The sequence below is a fragment of the Sceloporus undulatus genome, chromosome 2 (genome assembly GCF_019175285.1).
Source record: "Sceloporus undulatus isolate JIND9_A2432 ecotype Alabama chromosome 2, SceUnd_v1.1, whole genome shotgun sequence".
Lineage (NCBI taxonomy): Eukaryota > Metazoa > Chordata > Lepidosauria > Squamata > Phrynosomatidae > Sceloporus > Sceloporus undulatus.
In genome coordinates, this window is record NC_056523.1 from 91,995,170 (window position 1) to 92,016,158 (window position 20,989).

The following is a 20,989-nucleotide window of genomic DNA, read 5'->3' on the forward strand; positions in this document are numbered from 1 at the left end:
AAACAAAAAACAGGCTTCAACTGTTTTCCAGTTACCATAATTTTTAAATTCCTTCTCATATTTTGCCTAAGGATACCTCTATTCAGTTAATTCAAATTATCTCTCTATATGTGTATTTATGTGTGCCGTATCCCAGAGTTCAACCAGATCATCCCCAACCATTCCATAAGCATTCCTTTTGAAAATGCTCAGATGTTTTATAAAAAGCCACCTACTTGGTAATTTATGTCAAGTATACCAATTGTCCACACAGAGAGACATATAACCACCCCTTTCTTTTCTTTTTTTTAAATTTCCAAATGTTATTCATTCATAATAATCTCTTCACCTTTTTGTCTGTCTTACCTTACCATAGTGTCAGGAGAAGAAACTGCAAACAGAGAGCCTCTTAGCCTCCATGACCTGTTGCAGTTCTCCAACCAAGTGGCTCAGGGAATGGCATTCCTTGCATCAAAAAATGTGAGTATGCCCCTCACCCCAATAACAACATTCCTTTTAGAAAAATAGTTCCAGGACCAGCTGGACTAAAAAGCAGTCAAGCTGTGATAAGTAGGATTCAGTCCTGTGTGCAGGAACTGAGGTAAAATTACTGCATAGAAAACTATTACAGTATAGCACAACCCTGTATCTGTGGGAGATATGTTCCCAAACTTACCATGGAAACACAAAACTGTGAATAATAGTGAACCATATTAAAATTAATGATTTCCAGCAGATGTTGACCATAGAGTTGTTCTGGAGGCCTTAGAGATTCCTGGACAGAACATCTCTCTGGGCATTTCTAGGTTCTTGAGCATGACTTTACAGTCAAATTCTGCTAGAAGTATACCATAGAATTGCACTGGAGGATCTATAAAATGCCTAAAGAGAACATTTTTTCAGGCAGAGTAAGTGAAACCACTGGTAATGGTTCCACCAATATGGGTGTCATACTGTATTTCATCCTGAACTAAAGACTAAGTTCAAATTCGGCACACATGCAGCAATTGGGGGTTATCAGAATATGACATCAGTCATATAGCTGCAATGGCACTAGGATAGCTATGGACAGGGAAGGGAAAGCAGGGAATACTAAATCCAGCTTAGTGTCTTGACTAACATCACTGTAACTAGAGTACCTACCTTTCAATGGGGCTGTTTACACAGAGCCCAGCTTGATCTGTTGGCTTGAGGGGAATTAGGGCATTTGTCATGTATGTGTCATAGAGATGGAATACTTTCTATACCATTCTCTATTAATTAAAGGCTGTGTTGGGGCTATACTGTTGGTTCACCCTGGCACAATACAATTGTGAGAAAAACTTGTGCCACTTTTAAGTATTTGCACATTTGATTCTAACTTATGAAATGATTCCTTTCCAAGTCAGGAGAACACCATTCAGGTCCTGTTTCTCATATGTGGGACCAGAAATAGGAAGTATCATGAGGGCAAATACAGTCAAGATGTTAATAACTATTATTAGAATCCCATATTTGCCTTATATTTAGATAACCAGCTAAGCATGCTAGTGGCTTAAGTTTTTACTGGCTTGTATAAGGACGCCTCCATGACTTTTTCATATAAGCATTCCCCTGGGCTGCCCAACATAACTCTGCCCTCCCTCCACCTGTCGGGATGTTCCATGGATGCTCACAACCCTATATCTATGGTTGATATAATGACAAACACAGCTCTTATCAGGATTTTGGCCAGTAGATATACAGTTCTGTATCTAGGATGGTAAAAACAGAGAGATCCTGAATTATCTTCATCAAGAGAAACAGAATCTTTATGTAAAGTCAAAAGCTTTCATGGCTGGTATCCATAGTTTTTTATGGGTTTTTCAGGCAATGAGGTCGTGTTCTAGAAGAGTTTATTCCTGATGTTTCAGCAGCAGCTATGGCTGACATCTTATCTGAAAATGCCAGTCATAGCTGCTGGCAAATCATCAGGAAGAAACTCTTCTAGAACACGGCCTCATAGCCCGAAAAACCCACAAAACTATATAATATTTATGCTAGCTTGCCTTATAATGCCCCTCTATTTAATCATGAGCACATTCTTTCAGACTTACAAGTTTTATACATTACATCAGTTATCTCTCAAACATAGTGAGTTATTGTATCCTTTGAACTTGATGTTCCACAATAAGATTTAGAATTGAAAGATAATGAAACAAAAGATAAATTGAGTATGGGTCCGCCTGGCGATATCAGCATAGGTCCCATGAAAAATGCAAGAATCTAAAGACTGAAGCCACTTCTCAGAGATTATAATCATGTATTTCAACTGTTCCAGCAGGAGAAGGGTGCCCTTGCAGTCGTGTCCTCCTGTGGCCTTTCCACAGCTTGGTCACTAGAGGAAACAGGATACTGGAAGGGAAAGACTTTTGATCTGTTTCACCACAGCAATTCGCAGAGTCCTACATAAACATGGATACTGGCAAAAAAAAAAGAGTGCTTAGACCAGTGGTTCTTAACCTTCCTAATGCCAGGACCCTTTAATACAGTTCCTCATGTTGTAGTGACCCCCAACCATACAATTATTTTCATTGCTACATGCAAATATGTGTTTTCCGATGGTCTTAGGCGACCCCTGTGTAAGGGTCGTTCGACCCCTAAAGGGGTCCCGACCCACAGGTTGGGAACCACTGGCTTAGACAAAGCTTATTCCTCTAGATGTTGGTGGACTTTAATTCCCAAAAGCCTTAGCCAGAAGAGCCAAAAGGAAGGGATAATGCACCCCCAAAACATTGGAAGGGTCATATTGTCTACCTGCCAACTAGATCAATATTCCCCAACCTTCTGCCTTCCAGATGGGCTGGATGAAACTTCCAGTGTTGCTGCCAATGTCGTGACTTTCACACGAAAACAGGGACTTTTCAGAGCTTTCCGTGTGATTTTGGTGCCTGGCTCTATTTCAGTGCATTTTTGGTGACTTTTGCCTATTTCAGCTCCAGCCGGTCCTGACTCTGAGAGCGAGGCTGGCTACCAACCCTTTTTTTGGAGTGTCACACATTAACAGTTTTCAGCCAATCAGAGAGAGGACTGGAGAGTGGTCGCGGCCCCCGCCCTCAGGAAGCCTCTCTCTCTCTCTCAGCCCCCGACTCTCTCTTAAGTCTAGCTTTCTTAGACTTAAGCGTACTTCCTCAGGTGCATGGGAATTGTAGTTCATTGTGGCACCAGAGCTCTTTCTCACAAAACTACAATTCCCAGGGTTCCATAGCACCGAGCCAGGGCAGTTAAAGCGGTCTCAAACTGGATTATTTCTACAGTATGGATTGGGCCTTGAGCATTTTTAATAATGAAGGTCCAAAACACACTGCAGAAATAATCCAGTTTGTGATCGCTTTAATTCTCCTGGCTCAGTGCTAGGGAATCCTGGGAATTGTAGTTTGTTGTGGCACCAGAGCTCTTTTTGATAAAGAAGGCTCACAAAACTACACTTCCCAGGGTTACCTAGCACTGAGCCAGGGCAGTTAAAGCAGTCTCAAACTGGATTATTTCTGCAGTGTGTCTTGGACCCAACTCAGGCTGCATCTTCACTCCAGACTCCAGAGACAATCCAGTTTCATACCGTTTTAACTGCCATGGCCCAGTGCTATGAAATCCTGGGAATTGTAGTTTGTTGTCACACCAGAGTTTGCTGAGAAAGAAGATTAAATGTCTCCGAAAACTAGAATTCCCAGGATTCCCTAGCACTGAGCCATGGCAATTAAAAGGGTGTCAAACTGGATTTATTTCTGCAGTGCGGTTGCAGCCTAACACGTTTCTATTTGGCACAAAGCTTCCTGAACCCTCTTCATATCAAAATAAATATCTTAAAAGGACTGAAAGATTCTTTGTTTGGTTCAATGGTGATTTTGAGAGTTGAAATAAGTTTCAATTATTTTTATTCAATTAGGTTTACGTTTATTTGCAAAACATCCGCCATTTTAACATTATGGGAATTTTCCGGGAATTGTGACTGAATATTCCGTGTGATCTGGGGGGATTCAGTGTGTTTTGGACAAACATTTTGGGGAATTATCTTCGAGGCTTGTTGGCAGCACTGGTTCTCACTTCCTCTCACCCAGCATAGCCAATACTCATACTCTCTGGGGTGATAGAAGTTGCCAAGCTGGAAAAGCCTGCTTCAGTATAATATGCTTTCTCTCCCCCACCTCCTCCCCTGGCTTGTGCCTTCCTCTTTTCCATGATCAGTCCAGTTACTACATTTGCTGAATCTCTTCCTATCTGAATCATACACATTTGTTTCATGGTTAAAGTTGAAAGAAAGAGGAGCACAGAGCCTATAGATTTAGAAGTCTTACAGTAATATTGATGTGTCCTATCTCATTCAGCATTAGGAACTGAAAGTGACAGTTGGGTTTTCTATAATAGGCAAAAGTAATCTAAAATGGATCTTCATTTGAATATCTCTTATAATGAGCCTGTAACCTGAGAACAGAGGTACAGCCACTAGTTAGTTAGCTAGTAAGCCATATGATTTTAAATAAACTAGTATAGTATTTCTGACAAACTCACTTGGATCCCAGAAGGATACAGGTAATTACTAAAATTAAATATTTATCAGAGTGATTAATGAACTTTCTGTAATAAATAAACAGCAGCTAGCAAAACATTTCTGCTTCTGCCTTCTTCAATAATATTAGTGTGTTCTAAACTACCATATGCAGCTCCCTTTTGTTTTTAGTAACCAAAGAAGGTATACATGAAAACATTTTACTTATTTATTTATTAAATTCTGTTTGTTAATCACTCTAATACACACATATAATAAAGCCACAGCCATTTATGTCTATACACTCTAAAGATTTTATTAGTCAGTGGCTCCCAATCTTCAGTCCTCAGATATGGCTGGACTACAAATCCTAGAATCCATCACCGTTGGCTGAAGTCCCAGAACAGCATGTGTGAACGCATGGTTGGGAGACATTTGGACTGAGACATTTCATACTTGCCATGCTGTAGTTTCTAAAAGATTCAACCAGCATTCGATAAGTAATCCAGTGAGGCAAAGGATTATATTTATTTATTTACAAGGGGAGTGTTAATGCCAACTCAGAAAAGCCCTCTAAAGCAGGGCTCATATAAGTTGTTCTGTGCTTTCAAATCAGACCATAAGGCAAACCTAGCACAGAGTTTGTAGCTTGCCACTGCTTTCTCTGGGCTTGAGAGTGTGTGACTTGCCCAGAGTTACCCACAAGGTTTCCATGTGTGAGCAGCAGGAAGGTGGAGTTCCTCACCCCACCGAGGGGGCTAGGGAGGGTAGCAATAGTTCCACCAAACCTCAACAGTTGCTCAACCCAATATAGGAGAATATTGCACTACACTTTTACTGCTGTGGCATTCTGGGGTCTGTGAGGCCTAAGAGCTCTCTGGCTGAGAATTTTAAATGCCTTTCCCTAAAGTGCAAATTCTAGGATTTGACAGGAGGCAGTTACAGCAGTAAAAGTAGAACAGCACCACTATAGAAGAGTGAATTTATTTATTTATTTATTGTATGCCACCTTACTTCCAGAGGGGACCCAAGGCGGCTTTTCTCACAGACAAAAACTTTAAAAAAAATTATAATAAAATTTAAAACACTTAAAATAATCTAAAAACAGTACAGTGGTACCCCGGGATACGAAATCACCGCCTTACGAAATTTCCGGGTTACGAAAAAAATCCATTAGAAAAACCTGTTTCGGGTTACGTTTTTTTTTTCGGGTTACGAAAAAATTTTTTGGTGCTTTTCGGCGCTTTTTCACACGGAATCGCGGCTTCCAGCGCTAGCACCTATGGCAATTTCGGCTTGCGAAAGATTTCGGGTTACGAAGGGCTCCGCGGAACGGATTACTTTCGTAACCCGGGGTACCACTGTATAAAATTACATTAAAATATACAAAAGTTAAAAGCATGACTTAACACACACATACTCCATAAAAACTGCCCTGGTGTTATTATACATCAAGAACCTGATTAAATAAAAACGTTTTTACTTGCCAGCAAAAGGCCAGCAGGGAGGGGGCCAGCCTAGTTTCCTGTGAAAGGGAGCTCCACAGGGTGGGAGCAGCCACTGAAAAGGCTCTGTTTCGTGTCCTCTCCAGGCAAGCCTGGGATGGTGGTGGGACCAGGAGAAAGCCTTCCCCCAAAGATCTTAATGTTCTGCCAGGTTCATATGGGGAGACATGGTTCTTCAAATAATATGGATCTAAGCCGTATAGGGCTTTATAGCTCATAACCAGCACTTTGAATTGTGCCTAGAAACAAACTGGTAGCTGGTAAAGCTGTTCCAACAAGGGAGTTATATGCTCCCTATAACTGACTCTGGTCAGCATTTTGGCTGCAGCATTCTAGACCCACTGACGTTTCCAAACAGATTCCAAAGGCAGCCCCACTTAAAGTGTGTTACAGTAGTCCAAACGGGATGTAATCAAGGCATGTGTCACTATAGCCAGATCTGGTGTCTCAAAAAATGGGTGCAGCTGGCGCAGTAGTTTTAACTGTAAATGCACTCCTGGCCACTGTTGAGAGTGGGCATCCAGGCTCAGAGTTGAATCCAGGAGCTCACCCAAGCTGCAAACCTGAGATTTCAGGGGAGATGTAAACCCATCCAGCACAAGCAAAGTCCCTATTCCCTGATCTGCCTTGCGACTGACCAGGAGCATCTCTGTCTTGTGTAGTACAGTATTCTCCTCAATAGAGTGATGTTGAGAACAATGCGAGTATCTGTTGAACACAAAATGGCCACAATTGTGAATTGTGAATGTCTCAGTGTAGCACAATAGTTCCTCATGTGGGACTACACTACAGTTAACCATTTATCACTACCTCCAAACTTACTGTAGAGCTGCTGAAGGTCCCCCATAATTATTCTGTATGTTATATTTGTAAACTGATATTTGTTGTATTTTAACCTGTAGCTGTCCCTGCCTTGATCCATGGGGAAAGGTGGGTAAGAAATATAACAACAAGTTGTTGTTGCCATTTTGCGTGCAACCTGATGGACACAACAATATGTTGTTGTTGTTATTACTACAACAATAATATCTGTACAGGTTGGAGAGCAGGGACCAGGATTGCAGAAGTGTCTGGATATGTCCCCACAGCCAGATGCAAAGTAATTACATCAGCCACTGGGGTCCTCTGGCAGACTGAGGTGACCAGTCACTTCTGTGATGCTGCCTTTTCACCAGGCAAGGAAGGGTGGCTTCAGCTCTATGGTAGGTCAGAGACAAGGCTTTGATTGCCATGGAGAGAGGAAGGAAGTATCAGTCTTCACAGTGACTACAAGTAGACATATGCAAGCATAAGGTTACTTTACATCTGTGTGTAACATTAATAGGAAGCCAGCCGAAGTGTGTTTGATTCTGGCATGCCTCTGGTCAAACTTGTTCACATCTCTATGACTGCAATGTTGAAACAGAAATTAGCAAGAAAAACTGCTATGCCATTTATTTTGCTCTCTCTTCTAACCAGTGCATCCATCGTGACCTGGCAGCAAGAAATGTGCTAGTGGCTGATGGACAAGTGGCCAAAATCTGTGACTTCGGCCTGGCTAGAGATATTATGAATGATGCAAACTATGTTGTCAAAGGCAATGTAAGTACAGTGGACCCTTGTTATACACTGGTGTTTGGTTCCAAGATCCCCCGTGTATAACAAAATCCGTGTATGCTCAAGTCCCATTAAATATAATGGCAGAGCAAAATGGTGTCCCTTATAAAAAATGGAAAATCAAGGTTTGATCATTGAAATGTATACTTTTTTGGAACATTTTCAAACCGTGTATGCTTGAATCCGTGTATAACAAATCCGTGTGTAAGAAGGGCTGACTGTAACTGGGATGGCCATGCATATCAGATTACATAGGAAACTGCTTTACACCAGCAGCAACTCTCCAAAGTGCCAAACTTCTAATTGCACCTGGAGATGCTGGGGATTGAATTTGGAATCTTCTGCATGCAAAGTACATCCTGAGCCCTGAGCTATATAGCTTCTCCACTCACAGTAGAGTGAGTGTTAGCAGTTATCTTTTGATCAGATTGAACTGTTGAAGAGAAGCTGGCTGAAACACAGAAAGCAATAATCATGGTGGCTCAAATTATGTACTGATGGCTAATGAAGTTGTTTCCTATCTCAATAAAGATTTTGCAATTCCAGGCTCGCCTGCCAGTGAAATGGATGGCTCCAGAGAGCATCTTTGAGTGTGTTTACACAGTACAGAGTGATGTGTGGTCTTATGGTATCCTTCTCTGGGAGATATTCTCCTTAGGTAGGAAAACATCCATTTTGTCTGTTCATCTCTCTCTTTCTGCAATAAAGGCCTTGGTTTGGGAGAAAATTTGTTTGAGAGACCAGACAAGCATTGGCTGTATGGTTGTTACAAATTTTAGATTTCTGGAGAAAAGCATGCAAGACTATTTAAAGGTTAAGGTGATGGGTGCAATGTGTATGGAGAAAAGAGAACCAGGTGCATATCAAAGTTCAGATCAGTTTAGAGAGCAACACACAAGGAGCCTCTGCTGATAGCTTGGTTCTTACTTGAGGTGCAGCTGATGTACATAAATCTTCACATTCTTTTTGCTTGCAAACCAGAACTAGTAGCTACTTCCTATTGTGATAGAAAATGAAGATTCCTGTGAAGTTCTTGAAAGATGTCTCATTTTACAGTCCCTTCAGAAACGATGGTACACAGAATTACACACAGTTTTCCTCTGCAAAAGACCTTTGTTTTGGTTCAAATTTTTTTGCACAGCAAATTTCCAATGCAAAACAAACTGTTCCATGCAGAAGAAACACAGCCACATTGAAGGCTATTGTACAACAAAGACAGGACATAAATTCAATAAATAAACAAATAAAGAACATTTACATGCAAAAAAAGTACCATGTTTGCACAGAAAAGCCACCTGTATTTCTTTATAGAGTAATTCTTTGAGATACTTCTGCAAAGTGTGAAGAAACCATTGCTGCATAATTCTTGGTAAGGGTTTCCTCTTGGAAATGGGTCAGGAAACCCATTTTTATGCTATTGAACAAGCAGAGGCAAATGTTCTTTCCATCAATGGTACAGCTCAGTCAGAAGCCCTTAACTACAATGTTGTGATATTTGGAAGGCCAGTATGATGGGAATCCCATAATCCGTGGTGTCTGTGGGGTTTTATTAGTTTCCACACTAGAAGAACATGGTGCTCTGTTTTTGTTTTTTATAAAACTGTTTCTGCTTCTTCTTGGAATTGTAGGAAGAAGCCCCTATCCTGGCATGAAGGTGAACAGCAAGTTTTATAGCCTGGTGAAGCAGGGCTACCACATGGGGAGACCAGATTTTGCTCCAGATGATATGTAAGTAAATGGAGGCCAACCACCAAATGTTATACCTAGTGGTAAACCCCCCACACAGTAAATTAAAGGAAATGATATATCTTTGATGCCTCTCATGGCTCTTCTGATGGAATGAGTTTATGTTGCTGCTGTAGGTTCACAGTGATGTTCAGCGGCCTCTAGACTGTGCAACAGACTTGCAGCCATGAGAGAACCACTTCCCTGTAGAATTGGTAGAAATCATTCAGTAAAATTTTAACTCGTATCAATAAGTCATTTCTTAACTTTTCCATGCCAAATCAGTGTGGACCTAAAGGCCATCTGTCCTGTCTTCTGCATACACATTGTAGAACCCTTGCCTCCAAATTTCTGGTTATCATGATGAAATGTGATTTATCTGAATTGGCTTTAATCCATTATTAGATAGCATGCACTGAGGAACGTCTAAAAATAAATCAGCCATATGTGTGGGGATAATCTTCTGACTACACTTAGTGCCCCCACTCAGAAGGGAGAATGCTATGGAGTAAGATGCTGCTGATACTGTAGGAAAGAGACACATCAGCATCCCATCCTACAAAGTTGGGTCATTTATAGTACAATTGCAGGCTTGTCTAGCTGCACACTTCAAAGAATTAAATAGAGCTTACTCCAAGTTTAGTGAGTGTAATATTTAAATCCCTGAACAGCTTGGGACCTTGACACTTGAGGGAACTCCTCTCCCCATATGTGCTCAGTCATTGGGGGGATGGCTACTCCATGTCCACCACTGAGATCAATGCTGGGACATGGAAGAGGGTCTTCTCAGCTGTGGCACCCCAACTGTGGAATACTCTCCCACCAAATGCCCTACTGGTGCCAACACTCATGCCATTTAGGTGCCAAGGTAAATTTTGGTTTTCATTAAAGCCTTTGGGCCTCATTAATTCATCTCAAATATGAATGTACATATCAGTATGTAAAGGAATGTTGTAGCGCCTCTAAGACTAACTAAAAGAAAGAAGCTGGTAGCATGAGCCAGCCTGCATCCCACTCTGGGAGAAAGGCAGCATATGAATGAAATTAATATAATATAATATATTTTTAGGTTATTATGTTATTTTAAACTGTCTAACTTCTTTTAATGCTATTTGTAAGCTGCCCTGAGATGTTTGATATAGGTTGGGGTATAAATAGTTGGACTATGACTCTCGAGACCAGGGTTTGATTCCCTTAAGGACAGCTGATCCTCAGAAAAGGAGTTGTTTTATGGCACACCATAAGATGCCATTCTACCCCTAATACCATTCAACAGCTACATGAAACCACATCCGGAGGCATGGAGCAGGGTGCTATCCGTATGCTGATGATACCCTAATATATCTCTCCATGTCTTCAAATAGAGCCTCAGCTAAAGATAGTTTGTCTCTTATGAATGAATGCCTGGATGAATGAGGAAAAACAAACTGAAGCTGAATCCAGACAAAGAGATGCTTACTGTCAAAGGGTCCCAACCTAGGTTTGGAGGTGTATCAACCAGTCCTGGATCTGGTTGCATTCCCCCTAAAAGATTGTGTTTGATGCTTGGGGGTGTTTCTGGATCTGCTTTTGCAAATGACAGCTGAGATAGATGTGATGGCCAGGAGTGCTTACTATCAGCTTTAGCTATTATGGCAGCTGCACCCCTACCTAGAGCTGGAGAACCTAATGATGGTTGTGCAGGCACTGGTAATATTGAGGCTGGATTTTTACAACATGCTGTACATTGGGTTACCAATGTACCAAGTTGGAAAACTTCATTTAGTTCAAAACACAGCAGCCAGGCTGAGACATCCAGGAGTGATCATGTTGCACCAATATTAAAATCACTCCACTGGCTGCCAACTAGTTTCCAGGCAAGGTACAAAGTCTTGGTTATTACCTTTAAAGCCCTACATGGTTTGGATCCAGGTTACCTACCAGCTTGGTAGATGAAGGGAATGCTGTGGATATAGTATATCTTGATTTCAGTAAGGCCTTTGACAAGGTTTCCCATGACATTCTTGCAAACAAGCTTGTAAAATGTGGGCTAGACAAGGAAACTGTTACATGGATCTGTAATTGGTTGACCGGCCGAACCCAAAGGGTGCTCAACAATGGCTCCTTTTCATCTTGGAGAGAAGTGACCAGTGGTGTTCCACAGGGCTCTGTCCTGGGCCCAGTGCTATTCAACATCTTTATCAATGACCTGGATGACAGAATTGGAGCATACTTATCAATTTGCGATGACACCAAATTAGGGGGAATAGCTAATACCCCAGAGGACAGGATCAAGATCCAAAATGACCTGAATAGACTAGAAAGCTGGGCCAAAGCTAACAAAATGAAATTCAAACACGGAAAATGTAAGGTATTGCACTTAGGGCGGAAAAAAAAATGCACAGATATAGGATGGGTGACACCTGGTGAATGAAACTACGTGTGAAAGGGATCTAGGAGTCCAAGTAGACCACAAGGTGAACATGAGTCAACAGTGTGATGCGGCAGCTAAAAGGCCATGCTATTTTAGCTGCATCAATAGAAGTATAGTGTCTAGATCAAGATAGAATAGTGCCACTGTATTCTGCTCTGGTCAGGCCCCACCTAGAATATTGTGTCCAGTTCCTGGCGCCACAATTCAGAAAGGACATTGAGAAACTGGAGCGTGTCCAAAGGAGGGCGACAAAAATGGTGAAGGGTCTGGAGGAACGACTTAGGGAGCTGGGGATGTTTAGCCTGGAGAAAATAAGGTTAAGAGGTGATATGATAGCCCGTGTTTAAATATTTGAAAGGATGTCAATGGAGGAGGGAGCAACTGTTTTCTGCTGCTCCAGAGAACAGGACCCGAACAATGGATGCAAGCTACAGGAAAAGAGATTCCACCTGAACATTAGGAGGAACTTCCGGACAGTAAGGGCGTTCGACAGTGGAATGCACTCCCTCGGAGGGTGATAGAGTCTCCTTCCTTGGAGGTCTTTAAACAGAGGCTGGATGGCCATCTGTCAGGGATGCTTTGATTTGGATTTCCTGCAGGGCAGGGGGTTGGACTGGATGGCCTAGTGGTCTCTTCCAACTCTACGATTATGATTCTATGATTCTATACCAATGGAATCGCCTCCTCCCATATAATTCTCCTTGTACACTCAGGTTTTCTGGTGCCATTTACTCTAGTCAGCCAGGACTAGGTTAGCAACATCAGCTAGAGACGTTTTCTTCAACCATGGCCTAGACTGTGGAATGACCAGCTGGAAGAGATTTGACATCTGAATATGCTGTCTGAATTTAAAACAGCATGAAGACCAGTCTCTTCCAGGAGGCTTATCTAGATGATTTTAAATTACACTTTTAAATGTGGATTGTTTTAAAATGTGTATGTCTTATTTGTCCTTTTAAACTGTTGCATGTTTTAATTAGGCAATCACATGCTCTCGGTCTCAGGGGGAAGGCAATGGCAATCCTCTTCTGAACAAAGAAAACCAGATAGGCTTTCCTTAGGTCTTCATAAGTCAGAAATAGTTTGAAGGCATAGAACAACAAAGAATAATAACAGTATGTATCCTCCCATTGATTGCTTCAATCGACCAGTTCCCAACCTGTGCTCTGAGGAGCCTGGGGCTCTGTGGGCACTTCCCAGTGCTCTGCGGCCACTCCATGAAAATGAAAGAAATAAAATCTGAATGAAATCAAAGAATGAGAAACAAAAAGTAACACTACTGCTAAACACTTTTAACTGTAACACATAGGGTAGGCCTCTAGGGGCTCCGTTATAGAAACTGATTCTAAAAAGGGCTCCACAAATCAAAAAGGTTGGAAACCCTTGGACTAATCCAAACATAGGTTTACTTATTATGTTTTCTTTCTCGGTGGCCACACAATCCCTGCCCACATGAGAAATAGCAGGAGTTTTGTTTGTTTGTTTGTTTGAAAAAGGGCAGTAGAGGCCAGTTTTTAATTATTTTTATAAAAAGAAAAGGGAAGGAATGACTATCCTGTGATAGCTCAGTAACTTGTGGAGAGATCAACATTAGGAGGAACTTCCTGACAGTAAGGGCTGTTCGACAGTGGAATGCACTCCCGGAGGGTGATAGAGTCTCCTTCCTTGGAGGTCTTTAAACAGAGGCTGGATGGCCATCTGTCAGGGATGCTTGATTTGAATTTCCTGCATGGCAGGGGGTTTGGACTGGATGGCCCTAGTGGTCTCTTCCAACTCTATGATTCTACTACATCTAGGAGAAGCTTTGATTCCAAACTGCAGAGACATGGATTGCTTGCTTAATTAAAGAGAGAAGAGATCACTATTCTTAATTGCTGCTGTGCAGTAGCTTGAAAACCTTTCTCAATTAATGTTGATCAAAGAAGGAATTTTGTTCCTATTTCCATATCATCAGTAACTGAAGATGAAGGATTGGCCGTGTGTAAGTACAACATTTGTTGCTTTCTGGAAGTCCATCAATTTACGTTCCTTGTTGCACAGTGCACAGAAAAGGTATAGTTTAGCTGATCTTATGCAACATCTGAGAACTATAATGAAAGGTATCAATATAAAAGCACTGAGCAGTCAAAAGCTTTTCTTAAGCCAGCCAACCTCACCACCTCCATGTTTTGTACTACACCTTCCACCATCCTTGACTATAAATCATGTTGCATGGGACTGATGGAGGCTGCTGTAGAATACACCTGGAGATTTGGGAGAATGATCCTTGTTAGAGCAGCATCAATCTCTTGGCAGGAACCATAGTGCAGGGGATATTGAGCAAGACAATGCATCTCACTGCTAAACAGCTGATACAGTCTTTTGTCCTCCCCACCTTCAGATACAACATCATGACGGCATGCTGGAACTTGGAGCCCACTCACCGGCCTACCTTCTATCAGATCTGCACTTTCCTTCAGAAGCAGCTGGAGGGCATCAAAGAACAAGTGAGATGTTTTCCATCACTAATGGAATGGCAAAAGGCAGATAGTCTACTCAGAAGTTTCATTTTCTCTCTCTCTCTCTCTCTCTCTCACACATTCCTGCCTTTTCACATAACTGCATTTACATTACATGTGGTGGAAACTGCACTCCTGGCAGGTGAAAGAAGAGAATGTGTTTCTTCTTATCCCTTTTTATTGTTAGGAATATTATTGTTAGTCTTCACTCAAGTTGTAATACTGACTGCACAGATTACAGTAGTTACAGCACATAATCCCCTAAAACTCAAATGACATTTAATTAAAATTTATTTAATAAATAAATCAGTTGACTATCTACTATCTGCCAGTTAAATTCATCAGCGTACTGTATATCACTCAATATATATGTAACCTACAAAATGAAACAGAAATCAAGAGCAGCAAGCAATAACAATTTGTGCACTTGTAATTTGGGGCAAGGGCCTTTTCAGCCAAGTGCCCTAAGGCACCAGATCCCATCTCATCTTGGAATCTAAGCAGGATCAACCATTGTTAGTAGTCAGATGAGAGACCACTGATGAATACCAAGTGCTGTAGAGGATTTCAGAGAAAGGAAAGGAAGTATTGCTTGCCTAAGAAAATTGTATGAAATTCATGAGACAAGTTGACAAGGAACTTGAAAGTATGTGCAAGCACATATATACACACACTCCCAAATCCCCATTAGGAAAAGGTCTTAGTGGTTGTCTTGCAGCAGTATGTGAGGTAAGAATAAGGCACATGGCTCAGGACTAAGGACAGTGCATCGAGGGCCTAAGCAAATTGTGGAGGGCCAGATGTACTTCTAACCAATTTAGATATTTTCACACCAAGTACACAAAAATGAAGCTAAATTCTAGGGGAAAACATAGTTTTGCTTTCAGGCATGAAGACCACAGCTCACAGTATTAAAGAAGCTGGTATTTGAAGTTTAAATGTCTTAAAAGCAGAAAAAGCTGGCTGGCTAATCTAAAAATGTACAGTATTTGGTATGGAAGCCCTCCATCTGTACTAAATACCGTAATTTATTGTTAAAAGAAGTTAACTTCTAGAAATCTTTCAACAGATATTTTTATTTTTTCAGGAGTTAAAAACAAGCTGAGGGACTGGATTTATAAGTGGGATAATGAGCAGGACTTAGCTTTAGTCAAATCTTTAAATTTTCCTACTGGTACCATTTATTGAAATCAAATAATGTAAGAGCTTAATACTTAGAAACACTTACATTTGCCCCTCTGAGAATAGCATTTACAGAATTACATTTTCAAATTATGCCAACATCTGTCTTGGATAGTAGATATAACAAAATCCCAAGAAACCTAAGATTTTGCATCTGTGGGAGTGGTTGAGGTAGAGGACATCTCACACTATTTAACTTTATTGCCAGCTTTATCAAAATCCCAGGAAGAGATTCTTGGGTCAGATCTTGGCTTCCATGCAAGGGGAGAGCTCTTATATAAAAATATGCTGGTTACTTTCAGACTGATCTGTATGTAATACATAAAACAGCCTTATTTGCTAAAGCTGCGAAAAGATTATGTGCTACCTATCTGAAAGATATTGCTATAGATTGTAAAGAGGACTCACTAATATGTTTTTATGGATATAAATGTAAAAGTAAATGTAAAAGTTAATGTCTCTTTTTTTTTTTACTGGATTTTATTGTGGATTTTCTCTCCTGGAGTTGTAATGGCTTTTAGTCAAATACAACAAGTGATTGACTGACTAAATAATTTATTGCAGCATTTTCCTCAAGATCATTTGTAAAGTACTTTAGCTTCAGAGGTTAATAATAAATTCCAGAAACTAAATTTTGGCTCCCCCCCCCCTTTACTTTACAGGATTACAAAAACCTGCCATGCAACACAGAAGAAGAAGACAGTGGGTGTGAACCTTCCAGCTTCTGTGAAGAATCCTGTGAATCAGGAGAGAGTGAGCAACCTCTTTTGAACAGCAACAACTACCAGTTCTGTTAAAAGGGATATATGACCCTGGCCTTCTTGTTCATTGAATTTCAACTGAGATGTAGATTTTATATACCCATATCTTTGGTGGTCTTCCATATCAAGTGATTTAAGTCACAGGTTCTGGTCTTGTCATATACTGGTAACACAATTCAGAATCATTGCCCATGATTATACCTCCCTTCCCCAAACACTAAAACCTAAAGTGGCTTTATTTCTTTTTAAAGAAAGCTAGGTTAGTTCCCACAACAACCTTGGCCTTCAGGTCTTCAAAAGAGCATCAGCTTCTGTAACCATACTTTTAAAAGTGAAAATGGAATTATGAGTTTAAAACTTTCCTTTCTGTGTTTCACATCTCATAGGCCAGCCCTGATAGCCATATTGTCCTTACACAAACTATTATTATTATTACTATTAAGCATGATAACTGGTAGGATTGGCTAAAAGGAAAATCAACAGCCTGCCCAATTTTGCTCTGAATCAGGGGTTTTATGGAAAAGAATGTATCACGCATCCACCATAGGCATGATTAATTCTGTAGGAAGAAAAGCACTAATACTCTATAGAAAAGGAACTTCGCAATAAGAAAGAATAGCAAAATTTATCCGTCTTTAGGATCAGCACTGCACAATGTGTAAAGGAAATTAAAAAACTAAGAATGATTTTCAGTACTTTATTAGGTAATCTGCAGGCATAAATTGTAACTGATCTGTGATTTACTTCTGAATAGATGGTTTAGGATTACCCCATATATTCCATTGAGCTCAATGAGAACTTAGAGTAGGGTTGCATTGGGTACAGCCCACAGAGCTTCCATGAACCTGCTCCCCATACCTGAAAAAATCAGCAAAAAACAGTTGCCTATTCATGCAAAGGGGACCAGCGTGGTATAGTGGGTTGAGCATTGGACTAGGATACTGGGAGATCTGTGTTCAAATCCCTGCTCAGTCATGGAAATTCACTGGGTAACCTTGGGCAAATCACACTCTCTTGGCCTCAGAGGATGGCAATGACAAACTCCTGAAGAGCCCTGATAAGAAAACCCTATGATAGGGTTGCCATGAGTCAGAAACAACTTGAATTTATGGCCTTAAATATTTCACTGATCTCCAGCATTCGCCCAGAGAGTGAAAAAATAGATGCAAAGTACTTAGGCTCAGGCTTTTGGAAGGAAAGGATGTGAGAAAATACCTATTCTAACTGGAACAATAGTCTTTTTAAACATGAAATAGCCCACCATCTTTTATTTCACTAGATGTATTTTTTTGCCCATCTCATTCCTGGTATCCCAAATGGGCCAGAGGGGAATGTGAGAGGGCACGTTCCTTTTTTTCTGCCTTTCAGTTACATACGATAGTTGGTTAAAGAAATTGGGAAGAACATGGCAGACGAGGGCAGGCAGGAAAGAGTCAATGAAGAGCTACTATACCCACTTTTGAGTCTTACAACTACCATTGGCTGTACCCACTGATTTTTTATGTACATTAATGGCTCTCCTTAGAAAAACACTTCCTCACTCTTATTCCAATAGGCTAGGATTCAGCGAATTGGACTGAACAAGGAAAAATAACTGTTTGACTCTGCAAAATGAGAGCCTAACATGAAACAATATTATAATGCCCATACCTGGATTTTTATACAGCACAGCACTGGACTTCTTGCTATGCCCTTTTTGCGGCCCTTGCCACGACAGATGGGAAAAGCAGTTTCTATATCACTTGTGAGTTTATCACATGTGAGGAATTTCTCTTAATTTCAAATGAAAAGAAAGTGGGGCCAGAACGCATTCATGTATAGTCACTAGTTTAGCGAAATTACGTGAATGCTCATTGCATTCGAACTGGCTCCCCATTGCCCAAAAATAGCATGCCATTGCCTGAATTTGCGTGTGGCAGTCTATCACACAATAATGTGAAAGCACATGATTGCGTTCGGACTGACTTCCCATTGCCCGAATTTGTGTGTAGTGGGTTATCACGCAATGACGTCAAACCCCATGATTGTGTTCAGATTGCCATTGGATTATACTTCCAATTTCCCTTGTCTGATAAACTCCTTGGTCTTAACAGATCATGGCTGCAGCTTTTGAACTGCCTCTCCAATTTACTGGAGACATTCCTAAAAAGATCATAGCAGTGAGTCTTAATAGCCTCTTGACAAGAAGCTTTAAGGGAGGTTTTGGACAGTTTCCTACAATGTTGAGTTGTTGTTGTTGACTGTGCCCTCAACTGTTAAGTCAAAAAGCAGGATTGGAAATACCAGTCAGACTTACTCTTGATTCATTATTTGTACTATAGGATACAGTGGTGCCTCGGGTTACGAAATTAATTCGTTCCGCGGCTAATTTCGTAACCCGAAAAACCTTCGTAACCCGAATTGCCATAGGCGCTAATGGGGAAAAAAGCCGCGGCTCCGCCGCGGCTCCATTTAAACAGCGCCGGAGTTTTTTCGTAACCCGAAAAAACTTTCGTAACCCGAAACAATAAATCCCTATGGGATTTTTTCGTATCCCGAAAAATTCGTAACCTGGGTATTTCGTATCCCGAGGTACCACTGTATTCTGAAATTAAGCTAGCAGTGTTCATGTGCATTAAATTTTAGGGAAAGAATGGGGAACTGTGGCCTTTCTACTGTTCTTGGATATCAGCTCCCTGCAGCCTTCACTTTAGCCATTGGTGAAGGATAGTGACAATTGTGGGCTAAGAACATCATGGACGGCCATTTATTACCCTGCATTAGGATAATAAATTGGTTGATTCTCTTTGCATATAGAATGGAGATTCTTTTAGTTTTTCTCAGTTTTCAGTTGTGTTGTATTCCCCTTAATGGACTATAAGTTGGCAGATAATCATAAATCCCACACTACCACTGAAGGCTAAAGTGGTATGAAGTAATTCAGTGCTTTCCAGTGGTTATTGATCCACTATCTGCAAAAGAAAATGAGGCCCTGATAATCCAATCCAGAACAACCATCACACTAGACTACTGCACTGTATGTGAGGCTGACTTTGAAGTCTTCATGATAACCTGTTACCCACAATACTGCTGCTGGATGACTTGGGACTGGTTACGGACATGCCTTGCTAGTTCTTAAGAGCTACACAAATTGCTGGTCCATTTCTGACCTGGCTGTTACTTTTAAGGCTGTGTACCAGAAAGAAAGACTTCCATCAGAAGAATCTGCCTGACCCTTATATTCAGCAGCCTTCTGACATCACCTCCAAAGATGGGAAGGAGGAATGTATGACATGCTATGAGATTATATGGAGAATATCTCCACTATAATACACACTTCATCTACAAACTGGTCACATGAAATCTATTATCTTGTCAGTAGCAAGAAATACATCTTCCCTTTCCTCAGCAAGTTTGAGTGGCTGGTTTTTGATTGCTCTGCTAGATTTTATGACTCATGTGTTGCTGCTCTGTAGTTTTTAACAAAAATTCTTACTGTATTTGTTTTAATACATAAACTGCCCTGGACATTTTATGTTGAAGGATGTACTATTTTTGGAGCTCAGAGAAGTAAAAAACCTCAGGCAAACTTTTATTAAGACTACTGATTTTTGATAAATATTTTTTCTTAAGTAATTTTATAGAAGAAAAAAAATACAGCCGAATACATGGGCAGTCTGATATCGACTTTCTAACATGTTTTTTACACAAGTTATTGGTTTTGAAATTCAAGCACTGTAGCAATTGTGAATCTGTGCTGCCCACAGAAGCAAGCTACTCTGAGAAAATTTTATTGTATATATTTGCAACCTTATTTTTTTTTCTACAGTGTACTTTCAAAATAAAACTAGAACCAAGCAGCTTAAAAATATAAGGACCATAATGCTTTTCACAATGTTTTACAAGTAAGTGATTTTATATGGATTTTATGTAAACTTTAATACCTGTATTGAGCAGCCACCTTTGATTGAAGTTTCATGTAACTGAAAACTCAGGAATTTTAACCACCACCTGACTATGCAATTTGATGACTAAAAATGCATTTGCACTGACATATAGGCAGGCAGCATATCTTGGGCTGGGTAAGAAACTACCTAGCTAGATTTGTAGCTATCACCACTCAAGTTAATGTTAGGTCATGTTTAAATAGTTATAACTGCTTTGCGCTGAACATCCCAAGTGTAAAAATGATTTAGTTTGCATTTAGCTGTGTTGAAAAATAAATCAATTTGATTAGGCAATGGAACTTGTATTGTATTTGTAAACTCTCCACTTTTTCTTTTGGATCTGTCCATTATTGTTTTCCCTAAGAAAAAAAATATTATTTCTTGTATTAGGAAATGTTAATAAAGCTTTATAGCAGATCTAATCAGCCCTAACAACACCATGCTTTAGAGATTATCATAGTTGCTTAAGAACTGTGAGAACACAGACTTGTTAGCACATGCAAAACTCTAAGAACTACCCAATCCTACATGTTCCACTAGCTCCAGACTGGGCTCAGGGCTCTAAATGCAACCATGAAAGCACAATTCAGTTTTGTATTCTGCTTTCCTGATATCAGTCCTATCTTGCAACAGCAGCTCTTAAAACCTGAAAGTCTGGATAATCAACAGTTATTCTTGGATAAAATGGGGCTCCACTCTATCTGCCTGGAGTTATGTACCACATTAGTCCTGCATCATCACCACCACCACCACCAATTTGACCAAAGACTGAACAAGACTACAGATTACTGCAACAGATGCCTTTCAAGGGGGGGGAGGGGGGTTGGTTGATCAGAATACTGTTCCTCTGATGTAGGGTGGGAGGCTCACTATGTAACAAATTTCAGTTAAGAAAATCTA

The 20,989-nt window shown here is 40.5% G+C and overlaps 1 protein-coding gene across 1 annotated transcript in view; it reads left to right on the top strand.

The window, feature by feature from the left end:
• Positions 1–18,033, top strand: part of CSF1R (colony stimulating factor 1 receptor) — a 54,535-nt gene extending 36,502 nt beyond the window's left edge. The window contains exons 16-21 of the mRNA XM_042455127.1: positions 356–459; positions 7,447–7,569; positions 8,131–8,242; positions 9,213–9,312; positions 14,103–14,208; positions 16,065–18,033. Of these exons, the coding sequence (XP_042311061.1) occupies positions 356–459; positions 7,447–7,569; positions 8,131–8,242; positions 9,213–9,312; positions 14,103–14,208; positions 16,065–16,199 (680 nt within the window). The 3' untranslated portion in view covers positions 16,200–18,033. The remainder of the gene's footprint in view (positions 1–355; positions 460–7,446; positions 7,570–8,130; positions 8,243–9,212; positions 9,313–14,102; positions 14,209–16,064) is intronic.
• The last annotated feature ends 2,956 nt before the right edge of the window (positions 18,034–20,989 follow it).